General features: G+C 44.7%; 1 protein-coding gene across 1 annotated transcript in view; it reads right to left on the bottom strand.

Annotated features, from left to right (window-relative positions):
* Nucleotides 1-16,734: 16,734 nt before the first annotated feature.
* Nucleotides 16,735-19,000, bottom strand: part of THUMPD2 (THUMP domain containing 2) — a 29,982-nt gene continuing 27,716 nt past the window's right edge. Inside the window, exon 9 of the mRNA XM_012727297.1 lies at nt 16,735-17,612. Coding sequence (XP_012582751.1) covers nt 17,243-17,612 — 370 coding nt within the window. The 3' untranslated portion in view covers nt 16,735-17,242. The remainder of the gene's footprint in view (nt 17,613-19,000) is intronic.

The raw sequence follows: 19,000 nt of genomic DNA, 5'->3' as shown, positions 1-19,000 counted from the left end.
TTTAATCTTGGCTGCAAATTAAAATTACTGGTAAATTCTTTAACTGCATCTACACTAAGCCCTCTGTAGACCAGCCACCTCCATGTCCTCATCTGGGCCTGGGCTTGAGGACTTAAAAAAAAAAAACAAAAACCATCCCAGATAACAGCTGGGATAAACATCAGGTAACATCTTAGATGTGTCCAGGTCTGAGGGCCAGTGTTCTGGACCAGAGCAAGGTTATCTCCTTCAGAGTTAACACTTATTTAGCACTTACTGTATGCCAGTAACTGGGTTCTGGGTTTTCCCCAGATATAGTTTCATTTAATCCTCTCAGGTAGGTGTTCTCATTTCATTTTCCTGGTAAGATAGTTGAGGCTCAGACTCAACGTTTGCTTCACTTTTTTCTCAATCCTTTTTCTTCGTGTTGACACAGGACAATGGTTAAAAGGTGATACCCCTTATTTTCAAGTGGAGGGGTGGGCACTAGTTAACGCCTAAGTTTTTAAACGCCAGTGTCATCCTTTACTTTACAGTGAAAGACACCTTGGTGCCTAGAGGGAGCCCCTACCCAGAAATAGGACACTGATTCCAGTTTTAATGTGATGAGAGGTGCCTTTCCCCTTTGTTATAAAAGCTGATTTGTTGCTTCATAACAGGATAACGATAATTCTACTCCACCCCCAAATGAAGTCTGAATTCCAAGCAACCGTACCCACATATTGTCACATGAGCATTTCCCAGCTGCTGTGTGACTGCTGAGACCACACTTGCTGTCCCCTGGCCTATGGGTATGTTCCCAGGCGACCTCGCGGGCCTGTGTGTAAGCCTATCCCTCTGGATAAGAGCAGAGACAGAGGAGGGGGTGATTATTTTCACTTATTGCTTATGTGGGAAATTCTGAGAGCAGAGAGCTGACTCTTTGAAATCTTCTTTTAAAGTTCCCCATAGAAGATGTCAAGACACTTGAACATTTATATTCCAACCAGCAGAGCAGCGCTTGAGTGAGTGACTTTTGAAGTTTCAGAGATGCTTCTTAGAGGTTTGAGGTGAGAATGGAAGAAAGCCTGGGATGACAGAGGTTGAAGGGTTCAGTCACCAGAAAAGAGTCCCCTAGAAGCTGGTAGAGTTCAGTGCTGAGGGAACCAAGCCCCCTGCCTTCCTGCCCCAGGGAGCCTGGGCAGTGCCCAGCTACCCCCCTTTCTCATTCCTGGCAGAGCACTGTCGCCAAAGTCAAACATTTCCTCCCTCTACCCTGTCCATAGCTTCTCTTAGAAGGTTTTCTTAATTGGCCTGTGAGTGGAGAATGATTGAAGCACTGAACAGTCCTGTGTGGGGCAGAATAACTGATGAGATGATTTGAGTTTGTTCTCCCTCCATTCGCTCTGTCTCCCTTCCAGTGGCCTGAGGCCAGACAGTCTTTCTGTGTCTTGAGGCCTTTTGTAGTGCAGAAGGCAGATGTGTCTGAGCTCATGGTGGGTGTGTGCTGTGTCCGGGAGGGAGGCTGGGCCAAGGTAGTGACCTCATGACTGATAGTGCTCCAGGAAACCCCAGAAAATGGATGGAAATAAGGATGGATAGTGCTGCCAGGTAATCATTTCCCTGAAGGCCTCAGGCCTCAGGAAGGCTATGTGGGGTTCCCAGGGCTACTGCAGCCTGGGTACCAAGGTTCTCCCACTCCTACTATGGTGTCAGAGCTACAGAACCAGTGGGCTGTGAACGATGGAGCCTTGGAACAGCAGGCATCTCTGAAGTAATCAGTCTGACTCTTGACATGCTCAGGCAATTTGGTATGACTGGTGTGCATGTGTGTGTCCCCAATAATGGCCGAGAGCCAACTCTCTCCCTGGATCCCAACGCACACATTTAAAATAAGGCCTTTGAATAGAAAGTAAGTGGATTTATACAACGTCTGGGTGGCAAACTAAGAATCATGCCCATCTGCCACACTTAGATAGTTCCAAAAAAAGGATTTCCTAAAATGTGACGATTTAACTATAGATGCCACAAGTGCCTCTTCAGAACACCCTTTCCTTGGCTTATTGGCACTGTTTGAGCATTGCCACCTGTGGAGGGGACCCTAGCTTCCTTTCAGCACCATGGTCCCTTGTGAGTCCAAAGTCTAGGCAGTGAGAAACTTCCATAGGTGTGATTTCCCCATGAAAGTCACATCTTTCAACAAATATTTATTGGATGCCTCCAATGAGCCAAACACTATTCTAGGTCCTTGGGAAAAAAATCAATGAAGAAAGATAAAGCTTCTTGCCCTTGTGAAGCTTGTTCTAATTAAATGCAGTGACATATAGTAAAAAAATGTACAGTCACTTTAGTCCTAAATGATTTCTGAAATCCAGGATTAAAGTAATTCAGTAGTTATTAAGATAAGTTTCTTTTGAATTACATTTTCCCTGACTGTGCATTTCACTTCATATCATTCTTATTATTTGAATGTATCCTCAGCAACAGAAAAAGTACATTAGCTTTGGGAGGGAGGTGGAAAGTTGTCTTTTGAAGATTTCCCATTTGAAACTTCAACAGAGAATGACAGTGGTGTACTGGATCAGTAAGCCTCAGTTCCTCAGTTAAGGAAACTGGGCCCCTGGGTTCTTAAGGCTACCTGAGCACAGGTTAAGAGAAGCTGGGATATGGAGACTCAGGAGGCCACTGGATCAAGACAAACTACCCGGTGGGGTGCGTGGGACTGCTAATGTTGCTGGCTCACTCCTCGGGGTCTCTGGTCAGGTTGGGGTGCCCAGGCCTCTTTTGCCCACATTGATTTCCCTTTGTGTCTTCAACACGACACTCCTGGAAGCCTTCCTCAAGTGTGCTCCACTGCTTTAGCCCTTTTTCTGACCAGTTACACTCTGCATGCTAACCACCTGCTTCCCCATAACTGGATCATAAACTCTTAACAAGGTGGAAACTTACTTGTGTCTTGTCTCCAATGCTTAGCCCAGTGTCTGAGACACTGTAGTGCTCTTAAATCTTCATGGAATAAATGCATGAATTCAGAGTCACAGAATGAAACTCTCATCTTCCCTGGACAGAACTGAATCCCTTAGCAACAATTTTAGAAGCTCATAAAAATATACAATAGTACAATGAGGCTAAATGGAATGAGACTACAACCTGGCAAGCTAGTACGCCTCATTAGAATAATTAAAGGGACTATTAACCCAAACTAACCCAGACATAACTTCAAATGTTAGAAACTAAGTACGATGGAACATTTATTTGATAGCTCAAACATTATTAAGTTTGTAACCTCAATATGGTGGTACACCTCAATTTAAAGCTTTCCCCTTTATGTGCGGGTATGTTTTATACCTCTAATTGGAATTCTGAAAGGAGTGTTTAAAAAATTACTTCCTTTGAATGCAAATAACTATACTGACCAAGAATCCTTTTAAATTGCATTATTTGAATTTCCCCAGGGCCTTGCCCTTTGCCCAAAAGGAGAGGAAACTCTCCTTTCTATAGGGCGGACACAAGACTTAAAGAGGCTCAGGGTACCCCAGCATACCAGAATGTGGCCATCCAGGATAGCCCCTCAATACTCAACACATTGTGCCAGTGTCTAAAGTGAGATTTTCTAGTTGTTCTATGACATTAAGATGTCTTCCTGTAGTTCCCAAAGCTGAACGATTGGTTGGCTATAAAAATAAGATATTTTTCTGGCTTTATTTCCTATTTTTCTCCCCTTTTGCATGTATAATATGTTGCCTGCCACGGGTAAGGGTGAACAACACTGGAGGGTGGAGGTGGAGATGCCTGTTGAGGTGGAGGGTGCTGCAGGAGTGCAGGACAGACAGTGGCTGGCCCAAGAGGGTGGCGGTGAGCACAGAGAAGGCAGGCAACATATTGTAGAGAGAAAATGGATCACATTTGCTGGCAAATTGGATGCTAGGGAATAAAGGAAGACAACTAAGAATGACAACTAAGCAAGTTTAGAGCAAGGTTTTTTACCAATGAAATTATGATTCTTGTATCAAAAAGAGAACAAAACAATTTGAAAGAGGGAAAAGTGAAAAACAAAAAGCATGAAGCAAGCCCTCTGTGGTGGCTAAGCCCGTTAAATTGCAGCACTCTGAAGCTATCTGCAACCACTACAGCATGAGGTTGATCCCAGCCAGGGAGCTGACCCACATGGCACAGCAGAACTCTCCTGTCTCACCCATTTTTGCCCTCAGCAGTGTATTTCTGGGAGCCTGTTCTGCTCCCCACTCTGTCTCTGGTGAATCCTCTCACCACCCACACTTCTAGCCTGCTACCAGTTCTTGTATGCATAAGTAAATAAATCTTTATAAAAAACCCACTAAGCTTCATAGTAAGCTCTGTGTCACCTTGGATTCCATTTATCCGTAACAGTGGAGTTTGGGATTGAAAATTTGTATTGAGAATGTGGTCCATGTCCCCAATACACTTTCTTTCTAATTGATCCAATACCAGCTTTGTCCTCTTTGATTTCCAGGTATTCTCCAGAAGCTGCCTATACCACCATGGGCAAATTGGGTTGTGTGTGAACTTGATCAACTAGTGGTGACTGGGAAGACTTCAGTTCAGCGACAAGGAGAAAGGGCAGAGCGATTGTGAGTGACTAGGAAAGGCAATGTGTGCACTGTCCAACCTCACCTGAAATTACACCTCAGAGGCTCTTGGCCTGCTTTATTGTTAAGATCCCATCATGTCTTAGGGCTGCCGTTGCTGACATTCACAAAATGCACAGACCACTGACCCATAATCTGTTAATTTTGGATGACCTGGGTTCCGATGACTTGTGGATGATTGGACTGTACCTTCTGGCTCTCTACAAACCTACAACTATGCAGGCTCTTAGAGATAAATTCCCTTAATCTGCATCGATATGGAATGACATCCTCTGGGAATTCTGGAAAATGCCTGCGAGCCTTGTTGGTCTGGGGCTCTGGGAGGCTCTGCTGGATGCTGACAAGGAGGGCCTAGAACTGCATTGATTCCCAACACTGCGGGTTCCACAGCTATATCCATAGCAGACTCAGCACATTGTTGTTCTAGAATCACAACGCACCTTTTATTTTTATCCTTGTGGCTTTGTGTGTCAGTCAAGTTGATGGTGATGAGCACATAAACATTCGCATCAACAACTTGAACTGAGCTACTCTCAGCTGTGGGCTTCACAGTCATCCCCCACATGTAAAATACATCATCACACAGATTAAAGCTCTTAAGCATAAGAGCATGAAAAGAACCCAGAGACCCGAATAAATTGTTGAGCTTTTGTCATTTCTCCCTACACCCTGGTTTTCCATTTGTTAATTCTAGACTCTACAGGGTGCTCCCAACAAACACATAAACAACCCCCCCCCCCAAAAAAGTCTGCCACGCCCTTTTTAAGCACTTGATTGTAAGGATGGTGCTAAAGTCCCATTCCTACCAACGCCTCAGTCTCCTTCATTCTTGCCAACTTTAGTTACAAATGAGAAGAGAAAAAACCCCCTTCAGGTCTGTCTCTTGCCATGGATGCGCTGAGGGGGTGGGTGCAGCAGTTCCTCAGTGACTACTCCAGTCAGTCACGCTCTTTACAATCCTACCTTGTTATGATGAATCCCACTTTATGGATGGAGGAACCAAGGCTCATAGGAGTTAAATAACCTTCTCTGATTAAGGTCCTCAGTGGCAGAACTCAGGTTTGGATTCTGGCCTCTTACTCCAAAGTTGTTACTATTCTGCTTTCCAACACCTTCCCCCTCACAAATAGCAATATTATATTGTTAGCTGTCTATGAGCTTATTTCTCAAAATGTTATACATCTAGGTAGGTTCACATTTCCCCTCATTTTTCATGGTTTCCCTGGGAAGTTACTTCTCTGCAGTTTTTAATCAAGCTGCTGCATTTCTAAACCAGAGCACACACTGCCCTTTGTAATGTTGTAAAGAATGCTGGGCTTATTTTTATAAGCACAGAACCTCTCCTTACATGACTGACCTTCAGGAGACCCTGGACTCTGCAGTAGCCTTAAGGTATGACAGAAATTTTAATTAACTTCTTGGCACTCCTACAGATATTTTGAGAAATTCCCTCGTCACTAGGCTTGCTCAAAGATTAATATTTAAGGGGGTAGGTCCTTCTTACTTGGTCCTGTGAAAGCATTCCTGATGGCTTTTTAAAAATTATTAAATGAAAGCAATTATTCAAAAAAAAAGGGAAGCTATATTGCTTTGTGGTTAGAGATAGGATAGGAACTCATGAATTTTAGTCCTTGTTTCGTGACTGTCTTGATTTATCAATCATCTCCTGAGCCTCTAGAGTCATTCATGAGCTGATGTGTTTGCCAAGGACACTGGCAATCACCTCATCTTTAAGAAGCCTATGGAAAACTTCAGTAGCTCTATAAACTTTTACTTTATCCTTGTTGAGTGCGAATGAATTTTGAAAACATCTCATGTAAATCACATAAACAGTCAAATAAAGCCACCTGATGTTGAGTCAGTGCAAGGATAGCTTCTGAGTTTTATCAGGCATCAAGGAGAGGTCTTCATTTTAGATTTTCTCTTCCAGAGGTTAGTTGCTGCTCAGGGACTTCAAAACAAAGAAAAACAATACCCTAAGGAGGCTTGGAGATACATGGAGGCTCTGATTATCATCTCTATTCATGAAAGAAAGTGAGATTCTGAGTGTTAACCCAAGAGCTCTCAGCCAATTCCTGGAAAAGTGTCTAACTCCCCAGAAAGATGAACTAACTAGGTTTTTAGTTCCACATATCCGGGTGTCTGTGTTCCTGTAAACATGTCGATGGAACCAGCCTCTGCTTTATATGCCTCTGCTGTGACTACAGTAAATCGCTACCCTGGCAACATGTTTCTCAAGTAAAATGGACTCGGGAATTGAAAGTAAACCAAGTGTGAAAGGTAATCTGAGGGAGATAACACAAGTGATTAATGCAGTATTGATACAAAGGATGAGCCTGCTCTTAAACAAAGAATTTTCCAAATAAAGCAACAGTTTAAAGCGTGTTCACAGGAGTGGAGGATGGCTTACAACAAAAACAAAGTGAAGGTGAAGGAAGACAAAGGTGAGCTGGGCAGAAGTGGCTGAGGGCCACGGAGCCCGCTGGAACCATGTGGAAGTGCATGATAAATTTTTCTTAACAATCTTGTCCCAAAAAATTACCAGTTGCCCCGGGGAACCAGATGAGTGAAGAATGCAGTGGGTTAAGAGGAAAGTTAGCACAGTTTCATTATTTTTTAAGCAATCGGTCTGTGGGTCTGTGATACACCTACTTAATCAGAAAGGGTGCCACAGAAAATGTCCAGCGTGTACCTAGTAAGGACGAGCAGCTGGTACTGTGCTGCATGATCCCACACATTCCAGGGTCACAGAGGGGGAAGGGGGTAGAAGTCCTCCTTCAGAGAATAACAGACTTTTTTTGCTTTATCCTTTGTGACTTTGGAATGCATGGATTTGGTCAAAGCGAGTGGGAATCCGTGTGGCACTCTGACCCTTCTGGTCTGGTTCACTTGGTTGGCGGATGAAAAGTAACCTGCATGTGGTTTTTCATTTATCAGATTTATAATGAGTGCCTAGAATGTGCTAGAGACTGACTTAGTGCAGGGTGTAATCAGCGAGCAATCAACAAAGCCTCAAGAGCTGCCATTGTAATGACCAGGGAGATGGAAAATGCACATACTTGCTACCTGTATGAAGACAAACAGAGGCAGCTATTTGTAGGGTGTGAAAGCTGCAGTGGCTGATTTAGGCAGGAGCCCACTGAAGGCACATTTGAGAGAGAACAACTGAGCGATGCCAAAGGTGGGGAAAGGTCCAGGGAGAGGGGACCAGAGTACCAGAGCTGAGTCAGAACTGGCTTTGCATGTGCCAGGGCCACCAAGTGGGCAGAATGAAAGTGAGAGCCTTAGAGACGAAGTTAGAGGGATTCCAGAGGCCAGATCAAGCTTTGGGTTTCATTCTGAATAAAATGGAAAGCCATTGTGGGATTTTTTTTTTTTAAGATTTATTTTATTTATGCATACAGAACTGGGGTACAAACCAGAGGTGCAGGGGCAGTGAGAGGATTCACCAGAGACAGAACAGGCTGATTGATGAAGTACACTGCTGAGGGGAGCAGCAGACGGGTCAGGAGAGGTCTGCCGCGCCATGTGGGTCACCTCTGGGTCCAGGGATCCAACTCATGTTGAAGTGGCTTTAGCTTCCTAGTGCTGTACTTTAACCCACTGTGCCGCCAGGGAGGGCCATTGCGGGATTTTTAACAGGAGACTGACATCCTCTGACTTACATAAAAACAAAAAAACTTCTGGCCCTGTGAATTTATTATTTATTTATTTATTTATTTATTATTTTTTGCATCCTGTGTCAACATCCAGGAACTAGTACTGGGCATTTGGGATCCTTGGTGGGATCCTTGGCTACTATGGTCACTCTTTCAGGGAGAACCCAATCTCAAATAGTGTCTACTTATCAGAGAATCAATTTATCAGCCTCAAGAGAGCAGCTAGAAGCATGAGCACTTAATGGTGGGAACCCCGTATGCGGGAGGGATAAGAGGAGCACCTGGACTAACTGCCCCGTGTGGCTTTGCGGGGACGGGCAATTACTCACTGGAGAAACTTGATGAGAATATAGTAAATGACTGTGGAACTTGGATGGGAAAATTACACGAGTCTTCTGATTTTTTTGAACATAACAATTGATAGAATTTAATTGAAAGGTAAAGTTGAGCTCTCCACATATTGAGGTATGTTCTCAGTTGTTTCTTCAAACTCTCAAAAAATCCACCATTTTTCCTCGTCAAATATTTTCCTGGATGCCGATCATCGTTGTCTCTGTCAAGCTTTTCCTGAGCATGGTTTCTTCCCTCCATTTACAGAAGTCAGGGCAAATCCTATTTCTTGAAAATACAGCCTTGTGGTCAGGGCTTCTCCATCCCATCTACTTCTCTGGAGAGCTGTCAGAGCAGCATTCAGGGCCAGGCCAGTTTATCATGGAGAATCCCAAGAGCCTGAGCATTCAGACATTCAGTAAATGCTTGACAGCTGAGTGAACAAAGGAGTGAGTGAAGAAATAAGAGAACTGAACGGTTATGAAAAGTACGGGCAATTGTGTCTAAAAATAGGCACTTGGGATTTATTAATTTCTTGCATTTCTCTGTAAAGAAATTAGTCGCACTGCATTTTAGTGGAAAGGCCTTTTGCACAGCCCCTCAAATAATCATATTTACCTGATAATAGCTAAGTGAGTGATTCCTGTTGAACATCAACATATTTGGACAAGATTTAGCTTTGGAGGTTATGTAGGATAACTAATAGCTGTCTGTCTCCTTTGTGACTTTCTGGGTGTCTCTTTGTTTCACTGTTCTCAAACCCACAAGCATTTGTTTGCTCTTTCCATCAGGAAATAATAATTGTCCTTGTGTGCCACATCCTTTTCCAAAGGGGGGAAAAATACTCTCAAATAACCCACCTAGAAGACATCCTCAAATATTAGGAAAAAAGCTTCACTATCAAGATATTTCAGTGAAAACTAAAATAATGATTTAATTCTGTGAAGTACACTAATCAGCACTGCTGCCTCTTATGATCTCCACCTCTGTCATTCAAATCAGCGAAAGACACAGTCCCCACCTGCCATTTGCTGCATCTTGATTACACACACAACAGTGTCCACCCCTCCACAGTTTTTTTTTTTCTTTTTCTTCCTAAAGATGTAAGTCAGGCTTAGGCACAGAAAGAAAAAGACTGCATTGTACAAAATTATCAGAACAGTAGAAGGAATTGAGGGGATGGCAGCAGGGAATATAAAAGACCTGGAAAGAAAAAGAGCAGACCTGTGGAAGCATGCCACGAGAATGTGCTGGGCTGTCTCAGGGCTTCAGGACCAGAGAGGAGAACAGGACCGGGTCCCAGTGGCAAGCGATAGGATCTGCTTGAGGAAGTTTAGCAGAAAAGGAGTTCACTTAAAAGTACATTTTTCTTGCTTTCCCTGGTGGTGCAGTGGATTAAAGCACAGCACTAAGAAGCTAAAGCCACGTCAGCACGAGTTCGATCCCCACCCTGGAGGTGACCGCAGGTGACCACATGGTGAGGCAGATCTCTCCTGACCTGCCTGCTGCTCCCCTCAGCAGTGTACTTCGTCGACCTGCCTGTTCTGCTCCCCGCTCTGTCTATGATGAATTCTCTCACTGCCACTGTACCTCTGGCCTGTAGACCAGTTCTGTATGCATAAATAACTAAATCTTTTTTTAAAGTACATTTTCTGAAGAAGACCAGAAAATTCATCCCAGTGGCTGTACAAGAAAGCATGCAAACCACTGACTCATCTGTTGTCACCAGGACCCAGCAGCCTCTGCAAGAACTGGTGTCACCGCTGGTATCATTGATGTCAGACCCTGAGGATGTTCTCTGTCCCTGTTGACAATGGTGACCAGAGGCTCCTGCCACACCCTTCTAGTGGGTTCCATCACGGTACCTGCTTCCTCACATAGCTCCTGTCTGAAACAAATGGTCTAATGTCAGTGTCTGGCCTACATTTCATCTATAGTAGAGGTTGGCAAAGCTACTGCTCTGTGTCACCCTTAGAGAGGTGGGATTCAAAAGTGGAAAATTCCCAAAACATTCAAAAAATTTTCAAAAGGTGGTGGATGACCTGAAAACATGAAGGTTTACCATTTTATTGTATCCCCTCAGATGCCCAACACCAAGACCTATCCTTCTTTAATATTTAAACTTCTCCCAACAATGTTCCCATATAACATAATCCTGTGTTCAAATAAAAACATACTCATGCTCTCTCCTTCTCACACATTCACTTCAGAGTGTGATTTCTGGATGTTTCCATTCCTCTGCCAGTTCCATTTGAAGTTTTATAAATTGTTAATTATACTGTGGGGGTGAAATCCCCCCATTCTTGACCAATGGTCAAGGAACTGGGGGATGAGAACCCCCTTTTTTCTGTGAAATGACAGGGAGACTGGGGTAAAGGGGGTACTGCAGAGTAGGTCCTGAAGGGGCAGTGAGTCTTCCAACCCAGGGTTGCCCAGGGTGGCCGTGGTGATAAGATGCAAGAGGTTTAACTGGGTAATGAAAGGCTTTGGGTGCCTGCTACCCAAACCAGCTGGTTCCTTTACTCTGACTGTGGGAGAAACAGCGCCATCTAATGGTGGCCGGCTCATAGCACACAGCGCCTGCTCAAATTGAGGCATTTTACCCTCTGCAGGTCTCTCTCTGAGGACACAAAAAACTGAGTATGCAATAAACTGTTCAGGTAATAGGGTGCATGGTAAGACTACATTTCTCAATAAATAGCTATATTTACAAATAGATAACTTTATACGCCTATGTCTAATGTCTAACATTATACATATATTGTTGTAAACTCTGCTGAGAGGTGTCATTGCATGGGGGTAAATGATGGTAAAGAGGCAGTGTGGCAAGCCCATGCAAAGTGCTGCTGCTGCTGTAAGAATCCAAATCCAGAATAAGTTGTTACTCTGTAAAGACAAAATAATGACCTCTTTACAAGGGAAAGTTTCCGCTGCATCCCCTTCTGTGCGTGGTGTTATAACATGTCACGGGTGGTTGTCAGCCACAGTGGCAGTGGCCATCTCAGCCTCAGTGAGGAGTACTGGGCCACTGCATCCTCCCTGCACCAACCTGTGATCTTGATCCCTGGAATCACAGCCATTTTATTCATGTAGTCATTACGCAAGGGTGGCTGGGGAGAGGAAGACGACTGACATCTACAGGACGTGACAGCCAACTTAAAACCTGTGCCACAGTGGGAAGTCTTGGCCGTTGCAAGCAGGTACAAATATCTCCCATCTTAGGGCCTGCATTGAGATGATCCTGTATGTGCCTTTTCCCCACACCTTTCACGCCGCTGACCACCTATTCGAACTGGTCATAACTGTCCGAGACATGGTGACCTCTGGCTCTCAGGCCATCTCTCTCCTTCAAGGCAAAATGTACAATATGGATGGGCCAAGTGGAGGCTGACTTCCTTTCCCTATGGTCCCTCAACTCTGAGGGGGCCTGAGAAGCTCCCGTTGTGTAATTTTAGGATGTGCCAGCCAAACTTGCAGAGCTCTCTGTCCACCAGATTTGACCTTCTTCCCCCTTGATGAACTGCTCATTGGGAATTCCCCGTGGATCTGGCTGAGAGGGCGGAGCAGGAGAGCACACAGGGTAAGTGCTGACAGCTGTTGTGCTGGGCTTCCACCCCATGAGGGCACAGGCTGGGCCAGTAAGCTTCCTTCAGCTTGGCTGACCAAATCATTCCTTGCCCAAGAGGGACGGTTGAGGTCACACGGTCACCTAAGGTCCTGGGGTCAAGCTCTCAGTGGCATGCCAAGGGTTATTTCCAAAAGAAAGGGAGTGACTAGCATAAGAGCTTGGCTTTGCTCCAAATGCTAAGAGGCTTCAGCTGTGCTTCTCTTACTGGGACTTACTGCAGGCGGCATGCAAACCATCTCCAGGTCAGTCACAGATGCTCTGAGCACCATTAGATGTCTGGGTCATGAGGGCAAAAATACAGAGCTGCTTACAGTGGGTGTGACCAGCTGGAGAACCCTCTCTGGCCCAGGCCTCCATTAAAAGTATACATGCCAGAGCAGCAAACCCAAAGGTGACATCGGTGTGCCTTCAGATGCCAGAGTCCCATCAAGCATCTGTGCCTGTTTCTTCTTGGTGCCACTAATAGCTATGGTTTCTCTAAAGATAGGATAGTGCTCGATTCGGCCATCCTGGCGGGAAGCGGGAGACTAAGCCGGTGGACTATCTTGGTCCTCTGGTTCTAGACAGGCTCATTCCATGGGTCGGGAAGCCTTGGCGCGGACGTGTAACTCCTGAGGGGAGCTATTTCAGCTCTAGACTCAGGAACTGGAAATTAACACACTTTCTCACTGAGAAATTGAAATAGTCAAACGAGAACTTCCAGTCTACCACCACCACATCCGCCTGCCTCCCAGCATCTGTTCCCACTTACAGTCTGTTCTCCTCCGATGCCTGTTTCTGTAATGGGCAATGACTCAAATATTACCGCTAAGTAGAGAGATGATGTCACCGTTATGAGGACACTCTGAAGGGATATTTCCTCCCCAGCACGTTAATATTTTGTTGCCAGCAGATAAGAGCAGCTGAATGTGAGGGACGCCCTTGAAATGGGCTGAAAGAGCAAGCACCGGAAGAAGAAGACTGCACCTCAGGCGCTCGCTTGCGGCACTTTGCCCTGGGTTCAATTTGCCATAGGTTGTGTCTTGCAAGTGTGCCCAGGGTAACTTGGCAGCTAAGCCTTCCCAGTCTGTCAGCTGCCTTTGCCCTTTATTGGAAAGGTGAAGTTCTTTATTTAGGGATGTAGTTTTTATTAGGAATATTGTTGGAGGAACGGTATGTCTTGAATGAACTCCACCCACTGAAGTTTTATGGGCTCCCCTGACCCCACCCCACCCACCTACCCGCTCACTTCCCTGCTAGAGAGCTCAGGCACCAAGGACTACAATGCCCACAATGCCATGAATCTACCTTGACCCTTGACTTCTTGCAGCAGGGGGTTGCTGGGAACTAAGGGTGGAGTTAGCAGCCATGCTTGTTATAAAGCCAAGCATAAGGGGCTTGCTTGCTCTTGGGTTTGCCTGCTTTGAACGTGTCCGGATGTCCCAGCTCAGAGGCCATTACTGGTAGGAGATATTGACCAATTGCCAATTACCCTCTCTCTGTGTCTCTCACTCTCTGTGTTCTCCCAACTGTCATTTCTCTTGTGAGTAACCTTTAACAACTTTCCCCTGTATGCTTACCAGAGTCTTCTCTGAAGTAGTTAAGTATGCAAGTGAGGACTTCTACCCAGGTCACCCTTGGGCATGCCCTGTAACAATATCACTTAAAAAAAAAAAAGTACATGAATTAATGTTATTGACTGAGCATTTTGCAAAGTTGGGTAGATTTGGAGTGGTCGGTCCCAATCCATTTTTTTAAAAAGTTATTTTTAGTGCATGAATTTGAAAATGAAAAAAATTGCAAGGTGGATTTATCACGTTATTGCAGAAATGCCTGTTTGCAACCTTCCCATTAGTAACCTCGGGGAAATTATTCAAGCTCTTATCTAAAGCTCATTCCTCCGGAAGACACCACTCCATCTCCTTTCTCAAGGACATTGCCCAGCTCCTACCTCATCAATTATGCATCTTTCCTGGAACATTCTTTTAAACATTAAAAAACACACTGTTGCTTCTCCCACCTTAAGAAATATCCTCCTGATTCCACATCACCTACCAGCCTCCAACCTCCATTTTTGCTCCCTGTTCAGCACAACCAGTTGAAATATTTATCAATACACACTACTTCCAGATATTTCCCTATTTTCTCTTAAGCCAAACCAGTCTTATTTTGCCTTCTCTGTGCCACCAAAACTCCTATGGTCAAGATTACTAATGCCCTCATTTCTCAGTCCAGTGGTTAATTTCTAGTCTTATTTATTAGGTTAATAACACTTAGTAGTAGATCACTCCTTCCTCTACCCCCTTGTTTATTTACCCTCCAGAATAACCACTCTCGTTACCCTCCTGACTAGCGGGCTGCTTGTCTTTCCCCTGACTTCTTAACATTGAGGAAACCAGTCCTGCTCCTCCTCTCTCCTTTGCCAAGTCTTGTGGTGAACCCCATCCAGGTCCCTGATGCCTATATGCTGAACCCCCCCCCCCCAATTTATATCTGCAGAGCACATCTTTTTCTCAAACTGTATTCCGTGTCGACCCAACATTTCTACTTAGATGTTAATTGGCAAGTGTAAACCTAGCTTCTGATTGCTCCCATCTAACCTGCTCTTCCTGCACCCTTTCTCCTCTCAGTTAATGGAAACCTCATTGTTCCCAGGTGTGTGGCTAAAATCCTGCAGTCCTTCTTGTCTCCTCTGCACCTTTCACAGCACGCAGCAAGCACTTCAGTGATGCAGCTGGTTCTGCTTTCAGACTGAATCCAGAACCTGCTGCTGTTAACTGTCTCTGCTGTGCACCTGCGCAAACTACCTTTTCCTCTTGCTTGGATTATCACGAACTCTCAAGCAGTTCCTCTATAATCAGTTCACAATCCAGCAGTCACAGTGATCTTGTAAAAATGCATGTTGGAGTACAACCTGTTTAAAATGCTCCAGTGATCTGCGGCAGCATCAATCCTGACACTTTCAAGTCCTGTGAGATGGAACCCACCACCCCACCTGCCACTCCGGTCCTTGGGTCCTCGGTAAACTTTCCTCCTCCCCCTCATCCCCTTTGCCTCTCTGCTCTTCCTCACATCAGGCACTCTTCTTGCCCTAGGCCTGTTCTATTCGCCTCGAACACTCTTCCATGACATTTAAATATTTGCTCACATCTCACATTCTCAAAGATGGATCACATTCTGAGCTATTTAAAAATGGAAAAACACTTTTGTTCCTATCTTCTGTGCTCCCAGGCACATTACTCTGCTTGTCCTTAACTGCCCCATCTGTAGTTATCATCTTCTAACTTATCAAATATAATACTTGGTAATAAGTAATGAGTAAAAATAAGGAATAGTAATAATACATTACTCATTGTTTCTTATGTCTCCCCCACTAGAATCTTTAAGTTCTGCTTTTAGCATGGGACTGAGAGGTACACAGGATGCCAAACAGCTAAGTGATGGCATGCCCGAAAGGGGTCCAGCCACTTGCTGCTCAAAGGAAAGTGAGCAGACTTTGTGTGAAAGATCTTTATCAAGTCATGTGCATGGAGACAGGCTATTGCTATTCTAGCTCCCCGTTATTCTCCAACCCCCCTCCCCCCACACCAACTACCTCTTCCCCTTGTGGGCAAATGCCTAACCCAGAGGCTTTACCTGAGGCACAGCCTCTGATGCCTGAGAACCACAAGAAAGATAGTTTCTTTCTTATGGTAGAACCACAAGAAGGGGGTTAAGCGGGTCCCAGAAATCTGGGACAGAAGAGAGAAAATACACAGAATCCACAATGAGGTCAAGGTCTTGGTTGCGTTGTCTCTGCCAGGCATTGCAACAGCCTCCCGCGTCTTTCGCCCTGGCCTCTTAGTATCTCTACATGCCACCAACTCTCCTCTCTTCTAAGTCTCCTTCCCAGCAGTGCTAGGGTTTAAGTCAGGTCACAGCAAGATGGGCCGGCTTGTTTTCCATGCTCGTAGCTTCACCTGGCTGCTCCCCTCCACCCGTAGGTGCCAGTAGCCCCTTTCAGGCAGTCTGGTTCATGGCACACTGGGACTTGGCATCTAGGGTGACTGCATGTAAGGGGGGTGAGGAAAATGCGACTTTCTCATGGACATGTCTAATACCACAAGGTTTCTTTCTGTGGTTTGCTGATGTGTTCCAGGGCCTAGAACAGTACCTTGGCAGACAGTAGGTAAATAGTAGTCAGGACTTGGGTGTATGATGGGCTCAGGTCCCACTGCCCTTATTAAAAAAAGCTGTCTGTCAGGTAAAAACTCTACCCATCACCTGAGCCTCATTAGTGTCTCTTGACTAGTGCACCTTGATCTGAATCTTAGGCTACACACCACATCCTACCTGAAAGATATGTTTTCTGCTTCTTGTTGGTGAGGTGGAATTCACAAGAGAAGCTCCCCAAAACATGGGAAGGTTGTTCAAATGATACCAAAGCAGTCAAGAAACTAGGCCACAGAATTAGGCTGTTGAAAAAAGTGAATCATGTTTTCATCGACTTTCTAGTTCTCAAATAATGAGCACAAGGAATGCACTGAACATAAATAAGATCAAGGGTATGATTTATTAATGTTTTTAGAAAAAATTTTTTCCATCATGTTGGAGGTTGGCTTAATTCATACTTTCATCATCCCCATTGATGTTTTACATAATATGGAACAAACAAAATATATTACAAATAAAAATTACTTTCCAATGGAGAAGAAAATTGTAGGCTCAAAATATCAAAATTAAGAAGTAACACATAACCATCTCTGTATTTAAAAAAGTCTGAGTCAGGATATATCACCAGCCTTGTTGTGACAGCAATACACAATCTGTGAACTTCTGAAAACGTTTCAAGTTGAAGCTTTGCTCACACAGTCCTAACGAGAGCAGATCTTCTCATGGAATACAAAGTTTGAGTCCTTTAGTTTGGTCATTCATTGTTTTTGGTCAGAAACCCAGACCTCTTTAGCATACAAAGCAGAAACTCCTATGCACTGATGCCCAGCTCCGATGGCCAGATGCCAGTCTTCAGTTTGTTTACTTGGCACTCAGGGTTTGACCAAGGCCCCAGAGATAACCCCCGGCTACTGCTGTGCAGCTGCAGTCTGAGGGCCTGAGCCTGGCTGAGAGCAGCAAGTCTGCTGTGGGCCAGAGGAGTGGACTTTCCTGTGTTTACATATAAATGCATCTGTCTTTCCAAGGCTGACTTTGTAGCACTCCACTGGCACTAAAGAGCCAAATGGTGGCGTTTTGTCTAAGCATCCCTGGTTACTGGCTTCTAATGAGGATGCCACTGTGTCTGGTAGGCCAGTTTTTTCTTTGGGATTCAAGCATTTTTCAATTCCAGGTTCATTGGTGTGGCTCAAAGAGATGTTACGCTCCTTACAATCGCTAAGGAGCTGGTAATGATCTGCGCTAAGCAGTAATACGATGGTTCCACCGACACGGAGCATTCTGTAACAAACGTAATTGGCATGAGTATTTCTTTTTAGACAGCAAACCATCCCACTTTATTTTAAATATTTGGTGTTTTTAATTTGAAATTTAATTTTCTCTATTTAAATACAAGGATTTTGATAATTAGGTAGTATCTTCCACAATGCATATTCATTATAGTAATTACGGAATCACAGTACAAATCTGCTTTAATTATCTATTTTTACTCTACTTAAAAGGCAAGCCTCAAAGTAATTTGTAGGCACATTCTAATAAATGATTGTACAAAGGAAAAGGCGAATGAAAGAATCCTAAAGAATCAGCATATATGCAAGGCTGATGACAGAAGAGAGTCACTGGGAAATGTGAGGATGTGCACATAGGACTGTAAAAGGGAAGATCAGAAAAGACAAGACCTTGAAATGTCAGCTTGTTGAAGAGACTGCATGTACTGGGTCATCTGATCAAAGTTGATGGACCTGGAAAAGTAATGACTAACACACAGTCCCCTGAGTTGAAGAGATTCCTGAACAGTAAAGAAAGGCGGGAGAGAGACAAGTAATGAGTTCAAGAATGTGGCAAATGTTACCATCCAGGCACAAGTCCAGTGGGTCATAAACCCAGGCACAAGAAAGGCTGAAATTTACCTACACTGGGAATTAAGGACAAAGAGGAGAGAACCACGCAAGTGACAGCCAGGGGCTGGAGCAGAGGCGGGTGTTGGAGGCAGAGAAGCAGCAGAGGCAGAAAGAGGAGGAGGAAGCACTGAAGTCAGTCAGCAGGAGAGTGAGTCAGAGGATGGTGGGAGGAAGGGAGGAGAGTTCTGTCTGGGATGTGCTAAGGCACCTAAGAAGCACATGGGTGTGAATTCCACAGCCAGATCTGCAGCCTGGAGGTAATGAGAAAAAGCGGGGCTTGAGGGAGAGATTCCAGTTTCTAAGAATGAGTGGTAGATCAAGCCCTCGTGGTGGAGGTCATTAGGGAGCAGTACTGAGTGGGGCAAGAAAAAGGATCAAAGAGCAGACTGAACATTTAAGGAAGGGCAGAAGAGGCATGAAACAGAAAGCCTAATAAATGGTGATGTTGGGGAAGCCCAAAATGCTCAATTCCAAGAGGGAAAGGCTTCAGCAGTATCCGATGCTGGAGGACTAACAACTGACTATAATTGGGAGAAGTTGCAGCTTTCACCACAGCATCCCTGGCGACAGGAACAAATGCTTATCTGCAGAAGCAGGAAGCACTGGAAATGAGTGTCAGATGCAGACGAGTAGTTCAAGAAAGTCCAAGGTATAGGAAAGAAACAGGTGCCAAGAATTAATTGAGGACCAAGAATTAAAGGGGCTCTCCCCTAGACCAGCAAAGATGGCAGGAGCTTAACTGGCTTCCCTCATTGAAACAGTGGGCAA

This window comes from Condylura cristata, unplaced genomic scaffold, assembly GCF_000260355.1.
Source record: "Condylura cristata isolate star-nosed mole 26May11 unplaced genomic scaffold, ConCri1.0 scaffold00020, whole genome shotgun sequence".
In the NCBI taxonomy this organism is placed as follows: domain Eukaryota; kingdom Metazoa; phylum Chordata; class Mammalia; order Eulipotyphla; family Talpidae; genus Condylura; species Condylura cristata.
The sequence above is the reverse complement of the archived record's forward strand: the minus strand, read 5'-3'. Positions and strand labels throughout refer to the sequence as shown.